Source organism: Urocampus carinirostris, chromosome 3 (genome assembly GCF_059441175.1).
Source record: "Urocampus carinirostris isolate Australia breed hairy pipefish chromosome 3, RoL_Ucar_1.0, whole genome shotgun sequence".
In the NCBI taxonomy this organism is placed as follows: domain Eukaryota; kingdom Metazoa; phylum Chordata; class Actinopteri; order Syngnathiformes; family Syngnathidae; genus Urocampus; species Urocampus carinirostris.
In genome coordinates this window covers 65,563,553-65,590,138 of record NC_142351.1, presented here as the reverse complement: position 1 = coordinate 65,590,138, position 26,586 = coordinate 65,563,553, and the positions used below count along the sequence as shown (strand labels likewise).

At 39.2% G+C, this 26,586-nt stretch overlaps 1 protein-coding gene across 6 annotated transcripts; it reads right to left on the bottom strand.

Moving 5' to 3' along the window:
- Positions 1-3,879: 3,879 nt before the first annotated feature.
- On the bottom strand, positions 3,880-26,289 carry fam3a (FAM3 metabolism regulating signaling molecule A). 6 transcript variants are annotated; one of them, XM_088333030.1, is made up of 11 exons: positions 26,059-26,289; positions 25,616-25,796; positions 25,502-25,533; positions 25,314-25,418; positions 24,465-24,488; positions 22,114-22,240; positions 21,981-22,042; positions 21,862-21,912; positions 17,961-18,045; positions 15,371-15,497; positions 3,880-11,299 (listed from the first exon to the last, which is right to left on the bottom strand). In XM_088333030.1, exons 3-11 carry the CDS (start codon positions 25,512-25,514, stop codon positions 11,201-11,203), a joined length of 693 nt encoding a protein of 230 aa, XP_088189156.1. In that variant the 5' UTR covers positions 25,515-25,533; positions 25,616-25,796; positions 26,059-26,289; the 3' UTR covers positions 3,880-11,200. The 6 variants fall into 6 exon arrangements, with proteins under 6 accessions (XP_088189156.1, XP_088189159.1, XP_088189161.1 ...); XM_088333033.1 differs by having other exon boundaries at positions 21,981-22,039; XM_088333035.1 differs by having other exon boundaries at positions 21,981-22,027.
- Positions 26,290-26,586: the final 297 nt, after the last annotated feature.

Sequence of the window (26,586 nt, the reverse complement as noted above, 5' to 3'; positions counted from 1 at the left end):
GATTTTCCTTCTCGTCTCATAGTTACAGTTGTTGGCTTTGATGACTATTTTGAAATCGCTATCTTGCTGCTAGCACATACCTTTTACTATTTTCCGCTGTTGGTATCTATGCTTTACGATCTTTTTGTGTCAATGGGCTGCTATAAACTGACATGAATTCTGCGATCAGTTTCTACAATGCACGCGGCTTCAATACATCACACTTGTTGACATGCACAGAAAGGGCTCAATGGGTGTTGGGTAAAAATGGGAGCTCTTTGGGAGCCAAAAGTGCAGGCACTTCTTAATGCGCCGAGCTGGAAGAGACGCTTTTCGAAAAAGGCGGAATCCCCATGACTCGTCTGATAAACATGTCTTCTTGGATGCTACGGTAGGGTGCAGTAACACTTCACATGACTACTTGATAGTGAGGACTGGATAAGAAAGTCATGTTTATTTGTATAGCCCTTAATCACAAGGAGTCTCATGGGCTGCGCAGACCAGATTATTGCAAACCACAGACTATTATAACACCATTCCCTGATCTAAAACCTACATGAGGCCAAGGAAAAACTCAAAACCCCAGCATGAGGAAAATGAAGGAACCCTGAGAAGGGACCGCACATGAGGAAATCCCCCTTTCAGGATGACCAGGCTGCAATGGATGTTGAGACAGAAATAATACACAGATATTGTCAACAGGAATGATAGGTTATTCATAAGCTAGAGAATAAAAGTGTGTTTAAACAGTTCCACTGAGGTTTCTGATCAAATCTCAGGGGGCAGAGGATTCCACAACACCGGGGCCCGAATGGAAAACGATCTCGTACAGAGCCACCATTGGCGTCATTTTTATGCACTTTGAAAAATAAATCTTCATTTATTACATGGTTTAGCGAGTCAGACTACCACGAAACACTGCAATGGAAATCTTTTCAAGCATTTTCAAGCACTTCACCCAAAATTCAAGCATTTTCCTGACCTTGAAAACACAAAATTCAAACTCAAGCATTTAAGGATTTCAAGCACCTGTACAAACTTTTTTAAACCTGTAAACATTTTTTGAAACGCGACAGGAAGCAACTCGGCAGCGTTCAAGAGCTGCATGTGGCTCCTGAGCTTCATAATTAGAAATGAAAATGCTGTTGACTTTTCCTAATTGCATATCAGAAAAAAAGGTAACAATCAAATCAAGACACACGTTTATCAAGCAAATAAAGTGAAAACAAAAAGGATACAGACGCTCCCCTACTTACGACCGTTCGACGTACGGAAAAAGGGAGATACGAAGATTTTTTTGGGGATGTTGAAAAATATCCGGATATTGCTGTAAGTTAGATTTTGTATTGTGCACATTTTTCTGGATACAGGACATTACTGTAGTGCTTCTTTCCCCAGTATCAACCCGGAAGTAAAATCAATCCGCTTCCTCTCTGTAGTTTGTGTGTAAACATCTCTCCTTCACCTCCTCGGAATCCCACCGCTGCCACCAATGTAGCGTGTCTTTTTGTGTGGGTAATGGATTGCGCCTCGTTCATGAAAAAATACTCAAAACACTTACGGTCTCTATGGAGAGCGACAACCGTCAGTACCAGTTTTTTTTAAACACACTGAACTCTTTCCAAAACTAAACTTTCATGCTCCCCTACACTCTTGCACCATCTCTCACGACATTCGTCGCCCTACTGACATCATTCATGCACACCTCACATTCTACGCCTACACAACCTCCAGCACGCTAGACTTTTGACATATTTATTGTTTACCATCTCGTGCATCAATTCAGTATGGTTGGTGTAAATTGTAAGGAAGAGGCGAACCGTTCCTTTTGAAATCAAAGTGGAATAAGAAAGCTTGATGCGGTTGAGAAAATGTTTGGAACGCTTTTTTTCGGCCACTTTTTACTACGGAGACGGACCTCTTGAAGCGCATCGTCCAAAAGTAAGTTAAACACAACTTTATTTATCTTTAAAGAGCATATTATTTTATGAAATGTTTATTTTTTAGTACAGAACAATACATGTTACTTATACAAGGCTTACACATGCTTATATAAACCTTAAAGATACAAAATATAGCATTGAAGCAACTTACGAACGATCGTCTGGAACCTAACTCGTTCGTAAGTTGGGCAGCGTCTGTATTGTGAACTTTCTGTACGACAGACACTCCCCTACTTATGACCATTCAAGTAACGTAAAACGGTAGATACGGAAAAAAAAATTCAGGGTGTCGAAAAATATCCGGACATTGCTGTAAGTTAGATTTTGTATTGTGCCCCTTTTTCCAAGTACAGGACAGTACTGTGGTGCTACTTTCCGCCGCTATCGGCATGTGGAGCTTCCTAGTTTGTGTGTAAACATACGTGCTAAGAACTTTGCCATTTTTATTGTTTAATATCTCATGCATTCATTTAATATGGTTGGTGTAAATTATAATGAAGAGGCGAACCATTTCTTTTGAAATGAAAGTGGAATAAGAAAGCTTGATGTGCTTGAGAAAATGTTCGGAACGTTTTTTTCGGCCATTTTTTACCACGGAGGGGGACCTCTTGAAGAGGTGAGCCGTTTCATTTGAAATGAAAGAAGAATAAGAAAGCTAAATGCAGTTGAAAAAATGGTTGTATTGCTTTTTTGGCCACTTTTTACCATGGAGCAGGAGGTCGCCTAAATCTTCAGTCTCAAATTCCAAAAGTAAGTGAAACTTAACTTTATAGAGCATATTTTTTTGTTTGTGTTTATTTTTTAGTACAAAAAAAATACAGGTTACTTATACAAGCATTAAACATACTTATATAAACCTTAAACATACATTCCATACAAAATATAGCACTGAAACAACTTACCAACAAATTCAACTTACTAACGGTCTTCTGGAACCAATCTCGTTCGTAAGAAAGGCAGCATCTATACTGCAGGGAGAATTGCTTTTAATTATATTTATTTGGTTTGGAATCTTATTTCGGTGTTTACAGATTCAGACAGCTTTTGGTGCTCACAATTTCCCACCCGAATTAGTTCTCAAATGTAAGGATGATGCCCCCAGACGAATCCAGACTTATTTTTTTTGTAATCAAAATAAGAATGATGTGTGTCATGTTTGTGCCAGGAATTATTCCACTGTGTGTCTAAAATGAAATATTACCTATTATCAACAATTATAGTTATTATAATAGCTATAATAAACCAATTGGGGACCTTTATTTTGTAAAGCCTCAACAGGAACTCACCGGTCACAGGACTCACCTCCGGTGACAGTGATCTCATCACCCTTTAAAAGCAGTTGTGAGTGACAAGGCTTGGGGAGCAGGTGGCGCGTCCCGTACCTGTCGCATGGATGAAGACAACTGCCGTAAAGTCCAGATCCACAGCAAAAAGGGACCTGCCTTTATTCAGCCGCTTGTGAGGCCATGCGTCTCTAACACACCCCTCCCCCGAGAGGGACCTCATTTGTTTTCAGAAGTATCCAAGAAAAGATAACGCAACAACCTGTTTTTAGTGCAGGGGCAAATTATCTTTCTTTTCTGACACCCTGTAAAAATAATTCCTGATCATTTAAATGAGTTGACTATCTTAAATTGATCAGTACTTTCATTATTGCTACCGAATCTATCCCCCATATTTCAAGCATTTTAAAAAATTCACCTGACCTTGAAAACAAAACATTTAAATTCCAGCATTTTCCAGGATTTCAAGCACCTATAAGAACTTTGTTAAAGGTTTTCTGCCTGACTCCAATATTCCGATTTTAAATGCTACTTGCACTTTCTAAGTGTAATCAAATCTACACAGAAACACTTTGCAAACGTAAGTATAATTTTGAGATGTGATTTGTCAGGATTTAGGACTTGTAATAACTAGTTTAAACTAGTACAAACACAAATCAACATTCTAGTGCAGCTGCAGATACTACATCATTTTATTTCTATGTACTGAAATAGCTCAAACATGTCAAAGATTAAATAGTTTGTGAAAGCACTAAATGGACAAAAAAAAACGGCATTGGAAATGTTTAAAATCGTGAGCACGCTAACAGCATTATAGCTAGAAGGCAAAGTGTTGGGAGTTTTTTTGGCATTTCAATAAATAGTTTTGTGTAAGTGAACAAGTAACTCAATGGTAAAAAACTAGGCTTGTGCGTCCAGTTCAAAAGCTAACCAACAGCTCCTATTATTGGGCGATACATTTCACAGAAATATTTGTCACAGCATTCAAATGCAGTCGGTACATTAAAAAAAAAAAAAAAAAAAATTCGATAAACCTTTTGAAATTTCACACATTTCTTCATCAAACCGCCATCAAAAGTAATATGATCTGTTTAAAAATCATACAAAAAGAAAAATAGTGTATGCTTGAACTAAAAACACCCAATCACATACGTTTTTCATAGTTTCATAAGGAAAGCATGTAGTTCGGACAGAAGGGAGGAATAAATAACAGAACCCTCTGTCATTGTCAAAATCACACAGATGAAATAAAAGTGTCTTCTTGAACTAATTGCAACCAAACATTGATAGGTTGACATATTTTAATCGGGATAGCAATAAAACAATGACAGAAAGGGGAGAAATAAATAATGGAAACCACTGCCAATTATTGATCTGTATCAAGCTGGGAAAGGATACGACTCTAAAGGTCTGGATGTTCATCAATACACAGTTAGATAAGCTGTCAGTTACTTATTCCTACCCTTCTTGTAATTGTTTACGTACTATCTTCATTAAAATATGGAAAAATATAAACATTTGGGAGCTTTCAGTCCAAGCAAACGCTGTTTTGTTAGTCCGCCTGATTTTAACCAAAATCACATTTGATTGTGATTTTAGGGGGAGGGATGAGTAGCTGAACCATCTGTTGTTCTTTGCATACTTTCTTAATTGAAATACGGAAAGCTATAAACGTTTGGATGCTTTTTAGTTAAAGACACAATTTTCATCCATGTAATATTGACAAATATCAGATCCCATCGACTTACTTATCACCACCCCTTCTGTAATTGTTTGCAGGAAATCGTCGATAATATATGTAAAACTATAAATATCATGTCAGGTCATGTTTCTTTGGATACAGTGGCTTGCAAAACTATTTGGTCCCCTTGAACTTTGTGACCTTTTGCCACATTTCAGACTTCAAACAAAGATATAAAACTGTAATTTCTTGTGATGCATCAACAATAAGTGGGACACAATCATGAAGTGGAACACAATTTAATGGATATTTTTAACTTTTTTTTAACAAATAAAAAACGAAAAAGTGGGTGTGCAAAATTATTCAACCCCTTTACTTTCAGTGCAGCAAACTCTGTCTGGATCTCTAAAATGATTCTATATTGTTTTAAATGACTAACGATGATAAATGGAATCCACCTGTGTGTAATCAAGTCTCTGTATAAATGCACCTGCACCGTGATAGTCTCAGAGGTCTGTTTACAGCGCAGAAAGCATCATGAAGAACGAGGAAAACACCAGGAAGGTCCGAGATACTGTTGTGGAGAAGTTTAAAGCTGGATTTGGATAAAAAACAGATTTCCCAAGCTTTAAACATCCCAAGAGCACTGTGCAAACAATAATATTGACATGGAAGAAGTATCAGACCACTGCAACTCTACCAAGATCGGCCCGTCCCCTTAAACTTTCAGCTCATACAAGGAGAAAACTGATCAGAGATGCAGCCAAGAGGCCCTTGATCACTCTGGATGAACTGCAGAGATCTACAGCTGAGGTGGGAGAATCTGTCCATAGGACAACGATCAGTCGTATACTGCACAAAGCTGGCCTTTATGGAAGAGTGGAAAGAAGGAGGCCATTTCTTAAAGATATCCATAAAAATTGTCGTTTAAAGTTTGCCACAAGCCACCTGGGAGACACGCCAAACATGTGGAAGAAGGTGCTCTAGTCAGATGAGACCAAAATCGAACTTTTTGGCAAAAATACAAGACGTTATGTTTGGCGTAAAAGCAGCACAGCTCATCACCCTCAACACACCATCCCCACCGTCAAACATGGTAGTGGTAGCATCACAGTTTGGGCCTGATTTTCTTCAGCAGGGACAAGGAGGATGGTTAAATTTGATAGATAAATAGATAGATAGATAGATACTTTATTCATCCCCGTAGGGAAATTCACACTTCCAGCAGTCTACCCCGTTGTTTATTAACAGATTAACATGATGCCCTGGGGGTGCTTGTAGCGGAGTGGATTACGTCACGCCAGTCCAAAAGTTCGACATCCCTGCGGCAGATGGAAAACTTTTCTTTGTGAAAATCCAGGGATACACCACCTCGTGTTAGCAAGTCCACCTCCTCTCCAAGTCCCCCCGGCTTTCGTGTCTCTGTTTAGCGGCGTTGAAGCCGGATAGCTCCGGGTAGCTCCGGGTGGCTACACGTTAGCGTCCGGAATGCTAAACGTGAGCCACGTTTCCGCAAAACTCAGCAACTGCGCTCCCTGTGCGCTTCGATGTTTTCCACCAGCACTGGATGATCTTATTTGGTCGTGAGTTCGCATTTACCATTATTACGGATGGTACGCGCTGCCACGAGCGGCTGCCTTTTCCAGCAGCTGCCCTATTGTTTTATTGTCTGCTCCTATCTTCGGTGTTTTTTCTTCCCGTTTTGACAACTACACTATGGATTACTTCTATCCTATGGGACATGGGTTTTAGCGCACAAAAAATGCGTGTATTCAAGGAATTTCAACTCCTTGCCCTGAAGAATTCTCGTGCCGGCGTGATGAAGGGGCCTATCGTGGAAGAAGAGCCAATGGGAAGATGGATGGAGCCAAATACAGGACCATTCTGGAAGAAAACCTGAACCGCAAAAGACCTGACACTGTGACGGAGATTTCTTCCAACAAGACAATGATCCAAAACATAAAGCAAAAACTACAATGGAATGGTTCACCAAAAAACAAATTAAGGTGTTAGAATGGCCAAGTCAAAGTCCAGACCTCAATCCAATTGAGAATCTGTGGAAAGAACTGAAATCTGCTGTTCACAAACGCTTTCCATCCAACCTCACTGAGCTGGAACTGTTTTGCAAGGAGGAATGGGCAAAAATATCAGTTTCTTGATGTGCAAAACAATAGAGACATAACCCAAGCTTCTTGCAGCTGTAATCGCAGCAAAAGGTAGCGCTACAAAGTATTAACTCAATTGGGCTTTTCCGTTTTTTATTTTGTAAAAACGTTTAAAATATTCATTAAGTTTGTTCCACTTCATGATTGTGTCCCACTAATTGTTGATTCTTCACAATAATTTACAGTTTTTCATCTTAATGTTTGAAGTCTGAAATGTGGCAAAAGGTCACAAAGATCAAGGGGGGCAAATGGTTTCGCAAGCCACTGCAGCCCTTAATCAAGCAGACACCATCTTTTCATATGTGTGATTTTGACAAAGATCAGACCACAATTGGTGGCGATTTTAAGGGGAGGAATAGGTAACTGAACCCTCTGCCATTGATTGCATGCTAGCCTCTTTCAAATTAGGAAGGCCATCGAGGGCATTCTAACCAGTAGTGTCACAGCCTGGTATGGTAACTGCTCTGTCGCTGACCGAAAGGCGATACAGAAGGTGGTGAAAACTGCCCATTGTATTACTGGGTCCTCACTTCCTGTTTTGGGGACATCAACATGAAGCATTGTCTTAGGAGAGCTACAAACATAATAAAGGACTCCTACCACCCGGCACACAGACTGTTTGCCCTCCCCTCCGTCTCTTTATCTATGTGGTTTGTGATTAAGTGGCTCACTTACTTATTCCTTCCCCTTCTGTCATTGTTTGCATGTTAATCTCATTAAAATATGGAAACCTGCTTGGCACGTTTTTACTGATTAACAGAAGTGGAAGGAATAAGCAGAGGTGGGTACTAACGGAGTACATTTACTCCGTTACATTTACAGTAGTGGTCAAAGGTTTACGAACACTTGTGAAGAACATAATGTCATAGCTCTCTTGAGTTTCCTGTTATTTCTACAACTCTGATTGAAACAGATAGTTTATTGTCACAAAAACATTAATGAGGTTTGCCAATTCTTGGTAAATCTGCTTTTTGGTGATTCTCGGTTGAATCTTCACCCTACTGAACAATTTTCTCTAAGCAGCAGGTGATTGCGTTCTCTTCCTGATCATGGCAGTGACAAAACAGTTCGAAGAACGTTATTACTTACAAACAATTGCTTGCACTGTTGCTCTTGGGCTCTGCAGCTGCTTTGAAATGGCTCCAAGTGACTTTCCTTACTTGTTTAAGTCGATGATTTGCTTTTTCAGATCCATGCTGAGCTCTTATGACTTTCCCATTGTAGCGTTTGTGGGCGTTGCATCCAATAAGCCCTATTTAAATGGCCTCAGATAAAGCACCAGCTGTAGTCACTCTTAATCACTCACAAGACGTTAAGAGGCCATGCTATGAAGCTCATTACATTGACACAACATTCTAAGTAACCAAATTTGCCAATTCGTGTTGCTGTATGTATATTTTTGACCCAACAGATTTGATCACTTTTTCTGTTCACCCATAAAAAAGTCATTAAAGAATCAAACCTCATGAATGTTTTTGTGACAATGTTCCAATCACTCGATCAGAGAAATATCAGAGTTGTAGAAATAACAGGAAACTCAAGAGAGCCATGACATTATGTTCTTCACAAGTGTATGTAAACCTTTGACAACAACTGTGCTTAAGTATGTTTTGGGAAATTTTGTACTTCTAGGAGTATTTTAAAATCCCTATACTTTTACTAGATTAAATTTGTGAAGAAAAAAAATTGACTTTTATTCTGCTAGATGAGGCAACATTGAAGTTGTTACTTCGTTACTTAATAAATCCCCTACACATAAGTACGCGTCGGTCTGTCTCCGCTAAGGCACATTTATTTTCACGCAGAAATCTGACAGGCGCTACCATGTTCAACCTATCAAACGTAGCCGCCTCTTCACATGACCATATTCAACAACAGCAAGAGAATTTTTTTTCCAGATGAAACAGATCGAAAATTTTGCTTAGCAATACAGAATATGAGAACACAGAAAAGGAGGAGCAGCCCTGGCCTCACTCACATCAAAAGCGCTATCTTCATTCAAATATGTACTGCTAATAATTTCCGCGAGCTTCTTTATCAAGCAGATTTGGTTTTTCATCTGTGTGATTTGTGTAGAAATGTGAGAAATTCCAAATGGTTAACATACAATTTCATTCCACAGTAGTTATTTGAACTCAAGATACAGCGTTAACATTTCAAATTCAGGCAGAACTGCTTCAAAGAATATGTGGATGTGGTGCAACTTTATAGATCGTGTTTCAGCTTTTTGATTCATGGGAAAAGTGTTTCTTTTCAAGGAAGCCCGACTCTGCTTCCATTGTTAAAATTCCGCTATCACATTTCCCTTTCAAACCCACAAACCCACAAACACACACACGGCCACACATTGTGGCTATATAAGATCCTTTCACAGCCTATGTCACGCATAATGTCACAGTCGAAGCTGGAGGCAAAATACTTGCGCTGCTTAGAAGACAGAGGAAAAGAACGCTGTTGCAGCTGCTAGTTGTCTTCATGTTGTGTGTTTGGATGCCAGAATTGGAGAAAAAACATTAGTGATCGTATATGCAAGTTTTACAGGATCCCAGCGGACACTCCTGAGCAAAAAATTTAAAAAAAGGAGTCGTGCATTTAAGATTGGACCGAAGCGCTCATCAAAAATGCTCGGGTTTGCAGTGCAAACTTCATATCAGGTAAGAAAAATTAAACGCTTACGATCATTGCTATCAAGTCCATGTTAGTTATTATATTGGCATAGAATCTTGTTATTTACTTAACTTCAGCTAGCTGTTGGCGTTAATCGACAATGATTGCCTTCATGTTTATTTGTATAGCCAGTGTCTGAAACTCGTGACAAAAAGTTACCGGACACCATGGCAGACAAAAGTTGCCTGCCCAGCCATAAGATTTCAAAATCGAAATAAAACAAACGTTTGATTCAAAAATAAAGCTTTTGCTTTTTTTTTCTCGATCATTTTATTTCCCCTTGAAAAAGTTGTCGGCCACCCGGGCGGAGAAGTTTTGTAAGTTGTACGCCCGACGTAAAAGATGCACGCCCCGGGCGTCCGGGCAGATGTTATTTCAAACACTGGTATAGCACTTAATCACAAAAAAGTCTCAAAGAACCGTGGGAGATAAATACTTAGAATCTATCTAACAAATACATTACAATTATGTCTCCTCTCCTTATGAAGTTATTATGTATTATCTCCACTAAATTTAAATTAGATTTCCAAAAATATTCCATGGGAGAAAAATGTGTTAGAATTTTTTTAAATTGTTTCAGGTCTTAAACTCTGGAGCATTTGTTAAAAGGAAATTTGGTATTTGGTAAGTAAGTCGATCACACCTCAGACCAAATTTGCTCAAATCTGATAACTAGTATTTTTTTGCCTCGATAAAGTCCTTTTGATTGTTCATTGTTGACCCGAAACTCACCCTGTCTTCATTTTACATTCTGAAGCAGCAAGCTTTACGCTATGGATAAACCCTGCTTGGGTGGGTAGATAAAACCAGGCACACATGGCAGACCATCGTTGGGCGTACAATAGAAAATAATGAAGTTGTATTTAAAAACAAAACAAAACAGTAAATCCTTGAAAAAAATCAAAGTATCTAATAAATTACTTGGATTGTAAGCCCAACTATTGCAATGGATGACTGTCTTTACTTTCGACCCACACAGTGTTTACTAGGCTACCATTGGCATTTAGGCTACACAGTTAGCTTAAGCTAAGAAAATAAGATATAGTAAGTAATATAGACTTGATTGCTTCATAAATATTACATTTCTCTTACTTGATATGAAGTTTGCGCTGCAAACCAAAGCATTTTTAATGAGTGCCTCAGTCCAATCTTTTTGCTTTAGGACAAAACTTCATTTTTTTGATCAGGAGTAGCCGCTGGAATCTTGTAAAACTTCCATTTACGATCACTAACACTTTTTGGCACACAAACACACATGACAACAACAGCGTTCTTTTCTTCTGTTTTCTAACCAGCACAACTACTTTTTTTTGCCTCCAGGCTAAGCCCCACTTACTGGATACATCACAACATTTACAAACAAATGAAAGGGTCCTTTACCAGAGAAAAAAAAACCTTGCTCATCACATCAACTTTCACCATTTCTTGATCACAATTACGCTCTATCCGTGCCTAAACTCACGGGAAGACGTAAGGAGACAATTAAACCTGGACAGGCGGCCGTAACGGAATGCATCCGTCCATCTCCAGCGACTCCGGCCAGCCTTCATATTTGTTGCTGCTCTTGCTGTTCTTCATACGCTAATGGGAACAAAGCAGATGGTTGGGAGTCAAGTCAAGTCATGGTTATTTGTACAGCCCTTAATCACAGAGTCTCAAAAGGCTGCACAGATCACAGACTATTGCAAACTATTATTACAGACTATTAACCTAGATGAGGGCAAATGATACACATGTCAACAACATGAAATAGGGATGATATTATTGACAAAAAGCAAAATGGGCCTGGCGTTGCCGGAGTTAATAGAGGATTGGGCTGCTTGGAGTGGTCGGTGGTCGAGAGCTGCAATACCCAATTTGGCTGCCGAGGGCGCTAAAAACCCCACAAAAGAACATCGTACGGTAAGTTGTTCATCTATTTTTTTGGGTATTTATTGGGGGTGCATTGACACATAATTTAGCGATAACACTTATGGAGGCCTAAAGTATAACTGTAAATTTTCATGAAAATTGCTTCAGTCGTTTCAGAGCCTATAAATCAAAACACGCGCACGCACACACTCAATCGGGATACATAAAATAGTTTGGATTATATTAGATAAATGAATTCGGATTGAAGTAGGATTAGATTTAGAAGTTTAGACAGATTAGATTTAGAGGTTTGGACTGATTGCATTTAGATAGATAGATATTTTATTCATCCCCACAGGGAAATTCACACTTCCAGCAGCATCCCTGCACTGGAGAACAAAACAATAATAAAGCCTCCCCAACACGCTGCCGCATAGAAGAGGGCGCTTGCCACAACAGTCTCATAGAATAATTTCAGGAGCTTTTTGCAGATGTTGAAGGAAGCCAGCCTTCTGAGGAAGTAAAGTCGGCTTTGACCTTTCCTACATAGAGCTTCTGTGTTGGCAGTCCAGTCCAGTTTATTGTCCAGCAGCACACCCAGGTATTTGTAGGTCTGGACAAATTCTACACATTCTCCTTTGATGGTTACAGGAACCGGGTGAGTTCTAGTTCTCCTGAGGTCCACCACCATCTCCCTGGTCTTAGTGGTGTTCAGGTGCAGGTGGTTTGCATCGCTCCATTGGACAAAGTCCAGAATCAATTTCCTGTACTCCTCCTCCTGCCCACTTCTGATACATCCCACGATAGCACTGTCATCAGCAAACTTCTAGAGGTCGGGATTTGATTTACAAGTTTAGACCGATTAAATTTAGAAATTTTCACAGTTTCGATCTAGAAATTTAGTCCGATAGGATTAAGAGGTTCAAATTAGATTTAGCAGTTAAGATTAGTTCGATTTAGAAGTTTAGATAGATAGATGATACTTTATTCATCCCCGAAGGGAAATTCACATTTCCAGCAGCATCCCTTCGCTGAGAACAATACAATAATAAAGTAAAAGGAATACAATATACAAATACCCAATGTGACGTGCTAATACCCACTGTAACGTGTTGTATAGAGTATTTAAATAGTGCTACATAAAATGCACACTGCAATAAAAGTACGGTAATATGCAATGTAGGGGGTGTGGTTTAATGTGGGCCTTTACTCCGCCAGGTGGAGTTAAAGAGCCTCATGGCATGAGGAAGAAAAGATCTCTTCTGTCTGTCCGTGGTACAAGACAGTGACAGCAGTCTGTCGCTGAAGCTGCTCTTCTGTCTGTTTAGAGCAATTATATTTAGAGGTTTGGATTAGGCCTGGGATTTGGAGGTACTGATCTTCATCCTGGCTGCTTTATACTCGGCTGCGAAACGCTCCAGTGAGAGCTGAAGATCACGGCTTGAGGAAGCTAACAGCACCACATTATCTGCAAAGAACAGAGATGCAATGCCGGGGGCTTCCTTTTACTGCCAAGGCTGCACCTAGAAATTCAATCCATAAAAAGTTATGAACAGAATCAGTGACTAAGGGCAGTCCTGGCACACTCCCACTGGAAACAAATTCAACTTACTGCCGGCAATGCAGACCAGACATTGGGCATACAGGGACCGCACAGCCCGGGTAAGACTGCGGTACCCCATACTCCCGAAGCACCCCCTACATGACTTCCTGAGGAACACGGTCAAATGTCCACAAAACACATCGAGACCAAATAGGCAAACTCCCATGCACCTTTGAAGACCCTGCAGATTGTGTAGGTACACTGTTCCACGGCCTGGACGAAAAGCACACTGCTCCTCTTGAATCAGAGATTCGACTTCCTGACAGACCCTTCTCTCCCGCTTCCAAAAAAAAGGGGACGTTAAGATGGATTACATTCACAAGTTTAAATATAATAGATATACATGTTTACTTTAGATTTGGAAATTTGAATGCGTTAAATCTAAAGGTTTAGATAGATCAGACTTAGAAGTTTGATACATTAAATCTAGAAGTTTCGATAGTATTTTTTTTTACAAGTTAAGATAAATTAGATTTAGAAGTTTAGATGGATTAGATTTAGAGGTTTAGATTCATTCGATTTAGTAGTTGATATAGATTAGATTTAGAAGTTTACATTAGTTTTAGAAATTTAGATTAGATTTAGAAGTTTGGATAAGCTTTAGAAGTTTAGATAGATCAGATTAAGAAGTTTTTATAAATAAATACAAGAGTTTGTGTGTGTCTTTATTAAAGTATGTTGAACAATCAAAAACGGTGAAAATAATTTACTTAAAATTCCTGTGTGGCCAATCCTCTAGAGCAGGGGTCAGCAACCTTCCCGGTGTGGAGTGCCACGTTCAAATTTTCTTGTAAATTAATGTGCCACACCAAGATCAATGACTTGCACAACATTTTTTTTTATATCCGAAACAGCTGTAATTTTACACCAGTGCGAATATACAACATGGATATACATTTAAATAGTATAACTGACCAATTTATCTTACACTATTCTTGTTCATCAATAAACTAAAAAATTTATGTGAGCAACATGTGGAGAGGGCTGTAGACATGCATGACTTAAACTTTTTACCTCAAGAATCAACCTGAATCAACCATTCTTCATCAACAATGACCTACAATCAAAAACAAGTGATATGGACAGCTACCATACCATTCATCAATGAAATCTTATTGCAGAAAATATCAGAACTTGAAAATAATAACAGCAACAAGGCAGAAGGCTACTTGAAAATAAGTGCAACAGAAGTAACAGCTGATTTGGTCTCAGATATACATGTTTTTTTGTGTTTTGTTATGTATGCAGTGACCAATGTGATAACTTGCTTTATGGTGGTGTTTTTAGCAGTGACAAAGGTTTTTAGGGTCTGTGTTTGTTTGTCGTATCTGGACACAGCGCGTTTTAATGTCTACGCCTTGAATACTTGTTTCGTCTCATAATGACGTTTAACACTTGATGTGCGAGGTACAACGCTCTCGAGGCATAATGCACAAACAGCACAGTCATTTTTTGCACAAGCCCCCAGTCATCAGTCAAAGAACGAGATTTTTTTCGCTGAAGGAGCTGTCATTATTCATTCATTTATCGCGCGCGGGTGTTTATGTGGCTGGGTCAAAACAAAGATTTCGCTGTGCAGACACACACTCGCACACCGAGCAGAAGAGGAGGGGCGCTGCTGTAAAGCCTCTAAACAACACGGCGCGCAACTGAAAATGTCTAAATTTCAGGTAAAAATGTGCGTTTAAAAAAAATAATCATTATTATTTTGCCTTGCACTCGCGTGCCACTGGTTGACCCTTCGCGTACCACTGCTGGCATGCGTGTCAAAGGTTCCCGACCCCTGCTTTAGAGTCACTAAATATATTTTACACCATTTTTCATGATATAATGAGCAAAAAACATGTGTGGTGCTCCAGACAAAGGCTAGACGGGTTTTAGAAAAAGAATAGACTCGTCTCTTCACTTTAATTGGTCAATTGATTATTTGCTCAAATAATTTATTGATCACCCAAATTTCGCTGCATAGCCATCCATTGATTTATTTACCAAGTCTGTTTGAAAACATAAACCAGTTTCTCTTGCCTACACTCAATTCAATTGTTGTTCCTTTCAAAATCGCTACAGTGTCTTGAAATAAAGAGGATGCTAATGGAAAAGCTAAACACCGTTGAGGGCTATATGCAACAATTAACTGGCTGGTAAAGACGACAATTGACAATGTTTTGTAAATATCATTTAAAGTAGTTGCTACTGACCTGCTCAAAGGGACTTTTGTTCTCGATGCCTTTGGCACCGACAAAGACCCAACTGTCCCGAAAAGCTAACTCTTTGACGGCAGTGCTCCCCAACTCCTCAAACAGTCGGCGGGACTCTGCATTTAACCTGTGTGGCACATTCATTTTATTTTACAATGTGGCGAGACAAAACCAGAGATTGATTCTAAACATAGCTTGTTAGTGTGATATAATTTATATTATTCTTCATTACCTCTTTTATATACATTGATATTATGGTACTGGACCATAATCCATTCAGGATCAGTGTTTAAAACTGAAATATTTTTTCCCAAACAAAATAATGGTACAGTGGAACCTCAGTTTTCGAATGCCTCTCAGTTCGAACAAATCGGAGTCCGACCAAAAATTTCGAGAAATTCTTGCTTCGCTGTTCGGTCAAAAAATCGGAGTTCGAACGCCGGTAATGCGTGAGTGCGTGCGCTAGGATGCGATGCCGAACGGCGTACGGGTGTAGATCGCTCTGTTTGTGACCAAGTGTTCTCACGTGCGGACGTGCTTCGTTTTGCTTTCGCTTTTAATATAGGTGTACGAAGTGTTTTAGCCCCTAATTATGCCTCCGAAGAAAGTCATTGCAAGCAGCAAAGTTGCTACGGGTGAAAAAAGAAAAGTAGTGCGTACAACTATTGCATTTAAGAAAGAAATAATAGCAAAATATGAAGGAGGTGTGCGAGTGTCTGATCTTGCTAGGGAATACAGCATGGCTTCTGCTGACCACCACAAAGGTAAGAAATCCTATTCAAAATTCTTTTATTTATCCTTTTTTTAAATTTTTAAACGTTCATGTTAGCGTAATCTTTCGTACGGAAGATTACGATAACGCGAACGTACGATTAGCCTGGGTTAGCTTTCTGTTTACGTTAAACATTCAAGGTAATCATTCAGGGTGTTGGAACGGAGCCCAACATTCAGGGTTGGAACAGAGCCCCCTTTCCAATAAACCGCTCACCACTTGTTGTGGAGACCCGGGTGCTAAATGACTTGTAAACGACCTGATTTTTTTATTTTGACACGTTCATGTTAGCGTAATCTTTCGTACGGAAGATTACGGTAACGCGAACGTACGATTAGCTTCATGTTTACGTTAAACATTCAAGGTAAACATTCAGGGTGTTGGAACGGATTAAAACGATTTACATTATTTTTAATGGGAAAAATGATTTCGGTGATCGAACAAATCGGTTTTCGAACAGGCTTCTGGAACCGATTATGGTCGAGAACCGAGGTTCCACTGTATTTATTTTTATAAGTTCCTGCAAATTTCAAAATATGAATAAAATGTTTATCGGAACAACCGTAGGGTATTAACCCCAAAATAACGCAGCTATATGCAAAAATTCGCAAAGTAATCCCCAATATTTTTTAACATGCGCTTTACAAGCCCCTGCTCACACAAATAGTCAACTGGGGATAAGGAGTCACACCCAAAACACTGCAGTTCGTCGTAGGCAAGCCACAATAGCATGCCTAAGCGGCCCGAATTGAAAACCATAAGCTCTGTGCGGCCCTGCTCTCAATAATGGTCAACTGGGGATAATGGATCACAGCCAAAACAGTGCAATCTTTTTGGGTGTAACACAATGGCACGCAACAGCGGCCTGAACAAAAAAAAATAAACACTGCCAGTAGCTGCTCTTACCATTATTCGAATGGGGATAATGGATATAGGCCAAAATAGTGCAGTCCGTTTTAAGCGTCCCACAATGGCATGCAGCAGCGACCCGAACTGAAGAAAAAAAGTGCTCTGCCAGTTCCTGGTCTCAGCAAAAGTTGAACGGGGATAATGGATCAGGGACATAACTATTCATTTGATCTTAGGCAGGCCAGAAGTTCATTTCCGCTCTTTGCATTATGTGACTGAGGATAATTGATCATGACCACGAACGTATATTTAATTTTAGGCGGGCCAGAACGGCACGCTTCCCAAAACAAAGGGCATTCTTCAGGTCCTTGTCAGCAGTAATTTAATTTTGAGCGAGGCACAAGGGCACACATACAGAAAAAAGGGCCTTCTGTCTAACCCCGATTGTAGCAATTTGGAGTTGGGGATAAAGAATTGTGGCCAAAGGAGTGCATTTCATTTTAGGTGGAAAAAAACAGGAAAGACAAAAAGAGTGCCTAATTGCAGTAATAAGCGATCAGGGATAACAGATCGCGGCTGCACGAGTGCAGTTAACTCTTTGGTGAACAGAACAGCTCTGCTGGTAAATGGCTAATTTTTTTTGTTTGAACTTACAATGCACCTTAGAGGTACCAATCGTGAAATAGTGAGGGAATACAGCAGATAACAATCTATTCTCTCTCAAATGATGCTAGCCACGATGGCCTACCTTTTCTTTCGGCTGTGTTTGGGTTGCGGTTTATCCTTCAAATACCGAAACAAAAATTACTCAAATTTTTCAATGGAATACGATTTGTTCAACATTGCACATATTATCAACAACAGTAAATATTAATAATTACATCCTATTAAAAAGTCACAGCATTTTGCAAGTATAAAAAGGCAAATTATTTACTAGTCATGGTGAAATACAGTGTAAGGGCATGTTACTTTGTAGCTGGATCATCGAAGGAGGCCACAAACACCAGCGTGCCCTCGTGAAGCGGCCGAAGATATTTCAATAGGTCGGAAACATCTGAGGATAAAGAGTGGACAAAATCACCTTCAAATTCCTTATTGCACAGGTCATGCACATTTGATTTTCATGTTTGTTTTTGACTAAATGTATAAAGGGTTTGAACACCTTTTTCAAGGCCAATTTTTAAATTTTTCTAGCACCTTTAAAGGAATAAATCCAGCGCCAAGCAAAAGAACAATTTTTTGTTGTTGTTAACTTTGATGACTAAAATAAAGTCGCTAGCTTACCGCTAACACATACGTTGTGCTATTTTGAGCTGTTTCTATTTAAGGATCTATAGGCTGCTATAAAATGACATGAATTCTCCCGTTCTGCTTCATCAATGCACACGCAGCTTGGCTTTGTCACACTTGTTTACAAACACAGAAAGGGCTCTACACTTGTTGGGTAATAATTGAGTTTAATACAGAAGACAACACAAACAAAAAAAGCACTGTTTGTATAAAAAAGCAGATAACTGAGCTAAATTAGGACTCATTTTAATGATATTGATAGCTCCGAAGCGGTCAATCTTTCAATCTTAAGAGACTGCTGACCTTTAGATTTTTGTTTTACTTATTTTAATTTATATTTTGTGTGTGTTTTTCAGAGGATTTGTGTATAAATTGGTTAAAATAGAGTGGTACATATACACACACACACACACGCATACATACATATAATATATATATATATATATATATATAATTTTTGTTTCATTTTATCATTTATTTAAGGAACTGGAGAGTTAATATTTTAATTTTTATTTTATTGTTTTGTATTTTCAGGGATGTTAGGTTGTCTTTCGACTCTAAATCTGTACAGTTTGTAAAATGCTAAAATTGCTTTGTATTACAAATATTCTTTGTAGATCTGTGAATATTTTAGTTGATATTTTATGTGTTTTTCAGGGATCCTCTGCAAAACATATGTAATTACTAAATACTAAGAAATGTAGTGCTTAATGTTTTATTATTATTGACAATATATGGTAGAAGGTCTGGAGTTACGGGTGGACATGCTAGAGAAGGAGTGGCTGTGCTTGTGAGTGAGAAAGCAAAGGAAAAACTAGTGGAGTGGAGATATCTTCCAGATAGATGTGGGTGAAGTTGAAGTGGGGTGTAGAAGTATGGATGTTTATAAGTGCATATGGACCTGGTTCAGAAAGAAGGACATGTCCGAATGTGTGGCAAGTGCGAAAGAAGGGTGGAAAGTGGTAATACTAGGTGACCTTAATGCTAGAGTGGGTGATGGTGAGCTGCTGCATTTGTGGCCACTTTGCTTTGGGCTGAGGGGGAAGAGCTCTGACCATATCTCCCAATGTTCGGTTAAATCGTTCTGCGGTACCATTTCCAATGGGGTGGTACGGAGTCGTATGGGATTTCTGCACCCCAGCCATCTCTAGAAGCTCTTTGATCAGTTTGCTCTCAAAATTGGCTCCCTGATCAGAGTGGATACGCCTAGGGAAACCATAGACAAGAAAGAAATCCTGCCACAGACGGCGAGCAACTTGTTTGGCGGTTTGATTCCTGCAAGCATCCTCATAAATGTTGCCGGGCTGTTGCAAAGTCCCTGAGGGAGCCGGTTGTACTCTTGAAGCCCAAAGGGTGATGAGAATGCCGTGTACTTTTTGTCATCAGGGTGCAAGGGGACATTGTAGTAGCCTGACGTCAGGTCCATCGTGGAGAAAAAGGCATTTCCCCCAAGTATGGCCAAAGCATCAGCTTGATGCGGTAGTGGGTAGGCATCCTTGATGGTTCTCGGGGTAAACCAGTAAAAGCTGTCGGGCCCTGCTGTTGAACAAAGGAGTGTGTTGTATCACCCTGACCCGAGTGACATGGCCGCTTTCTGGTGTCCCGTTTCATCTGGAGGGACGAAAGCATGACCAACTTGGGTGCCGAGGTGCCTTATTTTGTTTGGGTGTTTGGGCAATTGCGTTGGCCATGGTCCAAAAAATTTTGTGTGTGTGTTTTTTTTTTTGTTATTTATTTCCCTTTTATTTTCTTTGTTATTGTATGTGTGTGTCTTGCTGTCGGTCACCCCTCTTGAGGGATATGACCAAGGTAGATAGATAGATAGATAGACAATATATAATTAAGAAAAAAAAAATCTGAGGAGCCGTTCAGGAGCCGAAAAAAGCTGGTTCTTCTCAAAAGTGTCGGTTTTCTAAATAGAACTGTCTCTTGGGTGGGACCAGCAGAGGGTGGTGATGCTTCACAACGCCATAATGACAAGCCACCAGAGCAGGCTTGACGGCGTCAATTTCACATGTTTTTTTTTTAAATAAATATTTCTTCATTTATTCAGTGGTCTATGGAGTCAGATTGACAAGAACCATAACAATGGCAACAATTAAAGCATTTTCAAGCACCAAACCCAAAATTCAAGCATTTTTCAGACATTGAAAACACAACATTAAAATTCAAACATTTTCAAGGATTTCAAGAACCCGTACGAACCCTTACCTTATAAGGGTATTGGTAGAGGCCATTCACTCAATAAACAGTGTTCAAAGGCCAAGGTGTCTGGTTATTCAAGATGTCGTTTACTAGCTGTCAACCTTATAACTAATAAATGGTAAAACTTTGGAGCGAGGACAGCTTTACAAGTACTTGTAGAGAAGTAGCAAACGACACAGATTCAAATGACAAGTAATAGCTGATATTGCTTTTTGTATTGGTATTGCCTGTACAAATCAATTGAGTTTTATGACAAGAAGAATTTAGGCTCAATCGAAATACTCACTCTTACCCAAAACTTGCTCTTGTAAAGCGCATAAATGTTGACAATGATCATTTACACTATTATGATAACCATCAAGTTGCCTTTTTAGCTATTTAACAAGCTGCCTACCCATCCATTATCTGCACCGCTTATCCTCAGTAGGGTCGCGGGGGTGCTGGAGCCCATCCCAGCCATCTCCGGGCAGTGGACACCCTGAACTGGTTGCCAGCCAGTCGCAGGGCACACAGGGACAGACAATTCGCTCGCTCATTCACACCTAGGGACAATTTGGACCAGCCAATTAACCTGACATGCATGTTTTTGGAATGTGGGAGGAAACTGGAGTGCCCGGAGGAAACTCACGCAAGCATGGGGAGAACATGCAAACTCCGTACAGGAAGGTTGGTAGCTGGATTTGAAACCATGGCCTCAGGACTGTGCCGCACGTGCGCTAACCATCGCGCCGCCGTGCTTCCCTAGCTACCAACCCATCTTCTTAAATTTGTTTGCATGCTATCTAGCTAACATTTTACCTTTTTTGCTAGTTATTAAGCTAAATTTTGGGCTCCTTTCTAGCTTGCTATCTAACTTTCTTTTTAGCTTTCTATCCGACCATTTAAATGACATTTTACTCTTTTAGAATTCTATCTAGCTCCCTTTTAGTTTTTTTTTACCTGATTACCTTTCTAGCTTACAATCAAGCTACCTTTTAAGCTATTAGCAAGCCATCTAGCTAAGTTCCTTTTTTATAATTTGCTATCAAACTAGGTGCCCTTTGCTCTAATTAGTCACAAAAAGTAGCCTGACGTTTGAAAAAGCTGGACACCCCTGGTCCACTTATCAGTTACACATTTAAAGAGTTTGGGATGTGCTGGAAACGGTGTATTTTCTTATTCTTTCTGTCTTTGTTAAAAAACTGTTGAATTTGTTTTGGAGTAAATATTTGGGAGTCCGGTTAGCAAGTTTTTTATGTGGACAGCTGTTAGCGTTGTATTTTGAGTATTTGTTTTGTCATGAACAAGTGTAAAGGAAGGGGAGAACAAGACAAAGAGTAAAAAATGGGGTTGGGCCTTAGTCTGATTGTGTCTTTAATTAGTGGATTTTTCTTACCCCCTGCCCACATGTCAAAAGTTTTGGTTTCCATAGGTTCGCCTGTAACTCCTGAAAGCAACCAAAAACACATGTGTAAACAAAATGACTCTTTTGTCTTGTACAAACTTTTTTGTTACCGTTCACTAAAGCGATGTTTAATCCTCTGCCAACATTGTTCTTCACGCTACTCAACAACCTGCTGGTTGATAACAAAAAAAAGGCCAAACAACAGCAGACTAAAAAACAAAACAAAAAAGACAAAAACCTCACATCTTATCCTCCAAACAGATTTTAGGCCCAATGACATTGGCGGCTCCGGATATGAGGCGGAAAGCCAGATGCTTGGGGGGGCACGCCGCCGAAAGGCCGCATTTGTACTTCTGTGGTAGGATTTCGGCTAAACCAGATGGAGGGGGAAAAGACTTTTGTCAGATTATTATTTGCAAGAGAGATGTTGTCTCCGTCGCACCATATATTTGTATACAGTATTTTCATGACCATACGCTGCACAAGTCTCAGATTTTCTTCAATTTGTGCGGCGCGGCTTATCGTGCAATGCGCCCTGTGTGTGATGTTAAGCGCCGGGCGTAGCTGAGGACACAACGAGGCTGCCGTTCGCACTGCAGAGCTTAATGCTAGATTACAATTTTTGTGAGATTTGTTACATTTCCAACTTAATACAACTTGTATGCGTTCTCCTGTGATTTTCAAGCTATCTGTCGTGGTGTGTGGATTTCCGAGCTACGCTGAATAACAGCCGCGAGAGAATTGAAGATTATCGGGGCATTTGCACCTTGTATGCGTGAGGGGGGACATTCTATGCAAGTTTTTTTTTTTTCATTTTTCAACAAATCAGCAGCTGCAACAGAGAACTTGCGCCCTATTGTGCAGTGCACTCTGTGTAATGTTAAATACAAAAATAGAACCAGCTACCGAGACTGCGCCTTTTTACAAAGTGCTCAATATGGTTAATTACCGGAAGTAAGGTTTAACCCCTTAACATTACTGTAAAATTGGCCGAAAATCTCACTTCAAGACATACTCAAAGTAAATTGAATGCAGTTCTTGAACCATTTGGAAGGTTTGAAAGCTAACACACTGAAGTTTTGTCCCCAACTGAGATTATCACTGTAAATTATACTATCATTGAGTAATCTGATTTAAACACACAGAAATAGACGGCTTTTATTTGTTCCTGATTCATTTTTGCAATCACATGCCTGCAGATGAGTAGGGCATGGGCATCTTGGCAAGAAAAAAACTGGGACAATAGTATAAGGCCTGGTCCCAGGTCAAATTTGATCAAGATCTATAAAAAACTAAACATTGTATTTTACACTTCTTTTAAGTGTAAGTCTAGGCTGAATACCAGGGGACTTATTGGTGAGCTATGCTGGCTTTATAGTTTACCGGTATCTTGTTTCAAACTGATAATTCCCAAGCTTTCCAATGATATGTGGCATAACAGAATTCAGTGACCTGTGACATCATGAAGACATGTCTTTGTTTCTCACCAGCCGTCGGACTGTTAAGGGCTTACTATAGTAATGAAGTTTAACTTGAGCGGTATCCTGCAACAGAGTTGTCACGTGGCGCATCATTCTCCACAAGATGTGCTGCATCCAGCTAAGCAATTTAACTATTTGGCTAGTATAGGTAATACAGATACATACAGCATGTATCGCATTAACTATATGGCTTATGTGGGGCTTTTAATTGTTTGAGGCTCCAGACAAATTTGTTTTTATCGTCCAATATGGGTCTTTCGCATGTTTGGGTTGCGTACCCCTGTTTTAGGCCATAAACAAACACTTTTGTACTACATTTACAGTTTTGTATACACTTTCGAAAATCAAAAGGGTCCACCCAAAAAGTATGTGGGTTAAAAATTGGTTCAGTAACCTTATGAATTTTTGCATATTGCAAAAGTCCTGGTCCCCAGTTGACCGCGATAAATGAGGGATGCCTTTAATGTTAATGTTTTCAAATTAAGATTACTATATTAATGTGTTAAATCTCATGTATTTAATTATCATTGTTTAGGTACATAATCGATTCATATTTTGGAAATGTTTTTTTTTTAAAGTAGAATCTTTATTCATATTTTGGGTATTTTGGAACGTGCAAGAGCAATAAAAAATGGATGATTTCGTATGGGAAAAATCTTCCTTACTTGGCCATCGATTCATTAATGTTGAACTCTCTCGCTGCTGCTCTATTCCCGTGTTCTACTGCGTGACTGATCGCCTTGAGTTTAAACTCTGCGTTGTAAGCGTGTCTCTCAATATGAGCCATTTTAGGGTCTTTATACAAACGCACAAATAAAAGAGAATCGTTGTTTAATATTTCCCAGTATGCACAGCGCACTTCTTATTCTACGCGAAAAATGGAGTCGGTGGCTGCTTACCGTAAGTTGCGAGACCTTGTAATTCAATATTGATCGATATATAAAGCGCACCGGATTATAAGGCGCATAGTCAGCTTTTTAAAAAAAAAAAACAGATTTTATGTGCGCCTTATAGTGCGGAAAATATGGTAATCTAAAAGAACACTGAAGTAATTAATCATACATTTTATTTACCCTTATTTCATAAATAATTAATAAAGTTTTTCATCCATACCAGCTGTTGGTTCTTGACTTGCACCTGAAAATAAAAATGAAAATGATCAAAAATAGATGAATAAGTACAATTCAAATAGCTTCTTTCTTTGTACTGGCATTTGGGTCAGTTCGTGTTATCGCTATTATAATGCTTTGTATTGAATATTATCGTTGACATTTCAAAGTTATTATTGAAAGAATGATTACATGTTAAGTACTGAATGGATACATATATAAAAAAACTACAGTAGTACCTTTAATTACAAATGTAATTGCTTCCAGCAGTGACGTTGTACAATGAAACAGTTGTAAACCAAAACATGTTTTCCCATTAAAATGAACGGAAAGAGTATAAATCGTTTCTCATGGTCATCAAATGCAACCACACCCCATTAAATCAACTAACTGCCCCGGAGGTACACTTATGTTCAGTCAATGCTGATAAATATACCACATAGGATAAATAAAACAAAAAATAAGGCTAAAGAAATGCAGCCCAATGCGTGTTGATGGATATGAACAGATCAACAATTTCCTTAGATTACAGAAGAAAAACAATCTTCAGGGTTCATACACCTTTTTCATGGCCAATTTTAAGCACTTTTGAGGCACTTTCAAGGTCAATTTTACCATTAAGAGCCGTGTCTAGATTTGTTAAAATAGAGTTATAAATAGTTAATTGCTTTTGCATTTTATTACTTATTTGAAGCACTGAAAAGTTAATTTTTCAAGGTTTATTTTATTGTTTTGCATTTTGAGGTATTTTGTATCGTTGTTCCGTTTTAAATCTGTTTTTCATTAAATGGCCGTCCATATATCGCTTAAGATGAATTCAATTTAAAGGACTTCAATCAGTTTGACGTCTTACCATTGAGTAAATGTCGCACAACAGAACTTTCTCCTCCAAACAAGGTGCTAACCAGCAGCCACATGAGTCCCACCAAGAGCACAGCGGCCACAGCTCGCATCGACCCTACAGAGAGAAATAGAACAAACCTCATAAAAAAACATGATTGGGCCAGCAGGTTAAATGTGATGCAAGTCTATAAAACCTACCGGTTAGCCGCATTGTTTGCTCTCTGGTAGACCTAGGTTGGAGCGGCAAGGGAAAAAAAGATGTTTGTACAGGAAAGTGTACCCCAAAAAAAGCCTTTCTAAGGGTTCGTTCACCTCTTTTTCTTGCCAAATTCAAGCACCTTTCAAGCTCTTGCAAGGGCAATTTTCCAGTACTATCAGAGGGGGAAATCCAGCACAAGAACTGACGACCTTGTTTCAGAACAGGCTCGCGGGAACTTCAGTTGTCCCTAGGGGGCACCCTCGTGCCTGCGGGTAGCACGTTGTGAATCCCTGACTTGGACACATCAGAGTTACTCGATGTTGACGGTTATAGGTTTATTAAAAAATAGTGTTATTTTAACGTTATCTATGACGAGCAGAATCGAATAACAAGCTAACACATGTTCCGTTTTAAGTTAACTTCCAATCCAAAGTAGTAAAGGGGCGTAGAAATCTGTTTTATAATAGGACTCAATCGATCGAAACTCGAAAAAACAAACCACATAGTTAAGCGATTGATAGTATGGTATGATTTTACAACGGTTTTTAATAATTACCTTCGGTGTCCACCCTTCGACCAAGTGGTGTTTTTTTTCCAGTCGTCAGTTAACTGGAAGGACTGGGTGGTACACAAAAAGTATTTGTCCAACTGGTTACGTTACTTTTTTCGCAGTTTCTTCATCGGGACTTGCACTCTGGGTGGTAACTACAGGGGAAACTTGTTTTTTATTTGGTTGCCATGAACCAGGAGTGAAGGAAAAGGCAGACGAACATGTCGGTTCACTTCCGGAAACATTGCTTTGTCTCTACTGCGTCTGCGCAAATGTCACGTAGTTGATAATCGCGCCGCGTCCAACTTTTACACGATTTCTCATACAGTAATTGTTTTATGTTTGTTTTTCTTTTCTTTTTTTAGAACAAACAAACAAGAAAAATCAGTTGGACACTCACACATTTCATTTTCAGATATCTTAATTTTGGGGGAAATACATCAATACGGATTTATGGGTGCGTTAAAATAGTTGAGTAATAATCATAATTTGAAAAACAAATTCCAAACGGATTTATGGCTGTGTTGAAAAAAA

Coding starts and splice junctions, on each gene's coding strand:
- fam3a (XM_088333030.1), bottom strand. Junction 15,498..17,960: donor TTCGATGATCCAGCTACAAA/GTAACATGCCCT, acceptor TGTGCCACACAG/GTTAAATGCAGAGTCCCGCC. Junction 11,300..15,370: donor ACAAAAGTCCCTTTGAGCAG/GTCAGTAGCAAC, acceptor TGTTCCCATTAG/CGTATGAAGAACAGCAAGAG.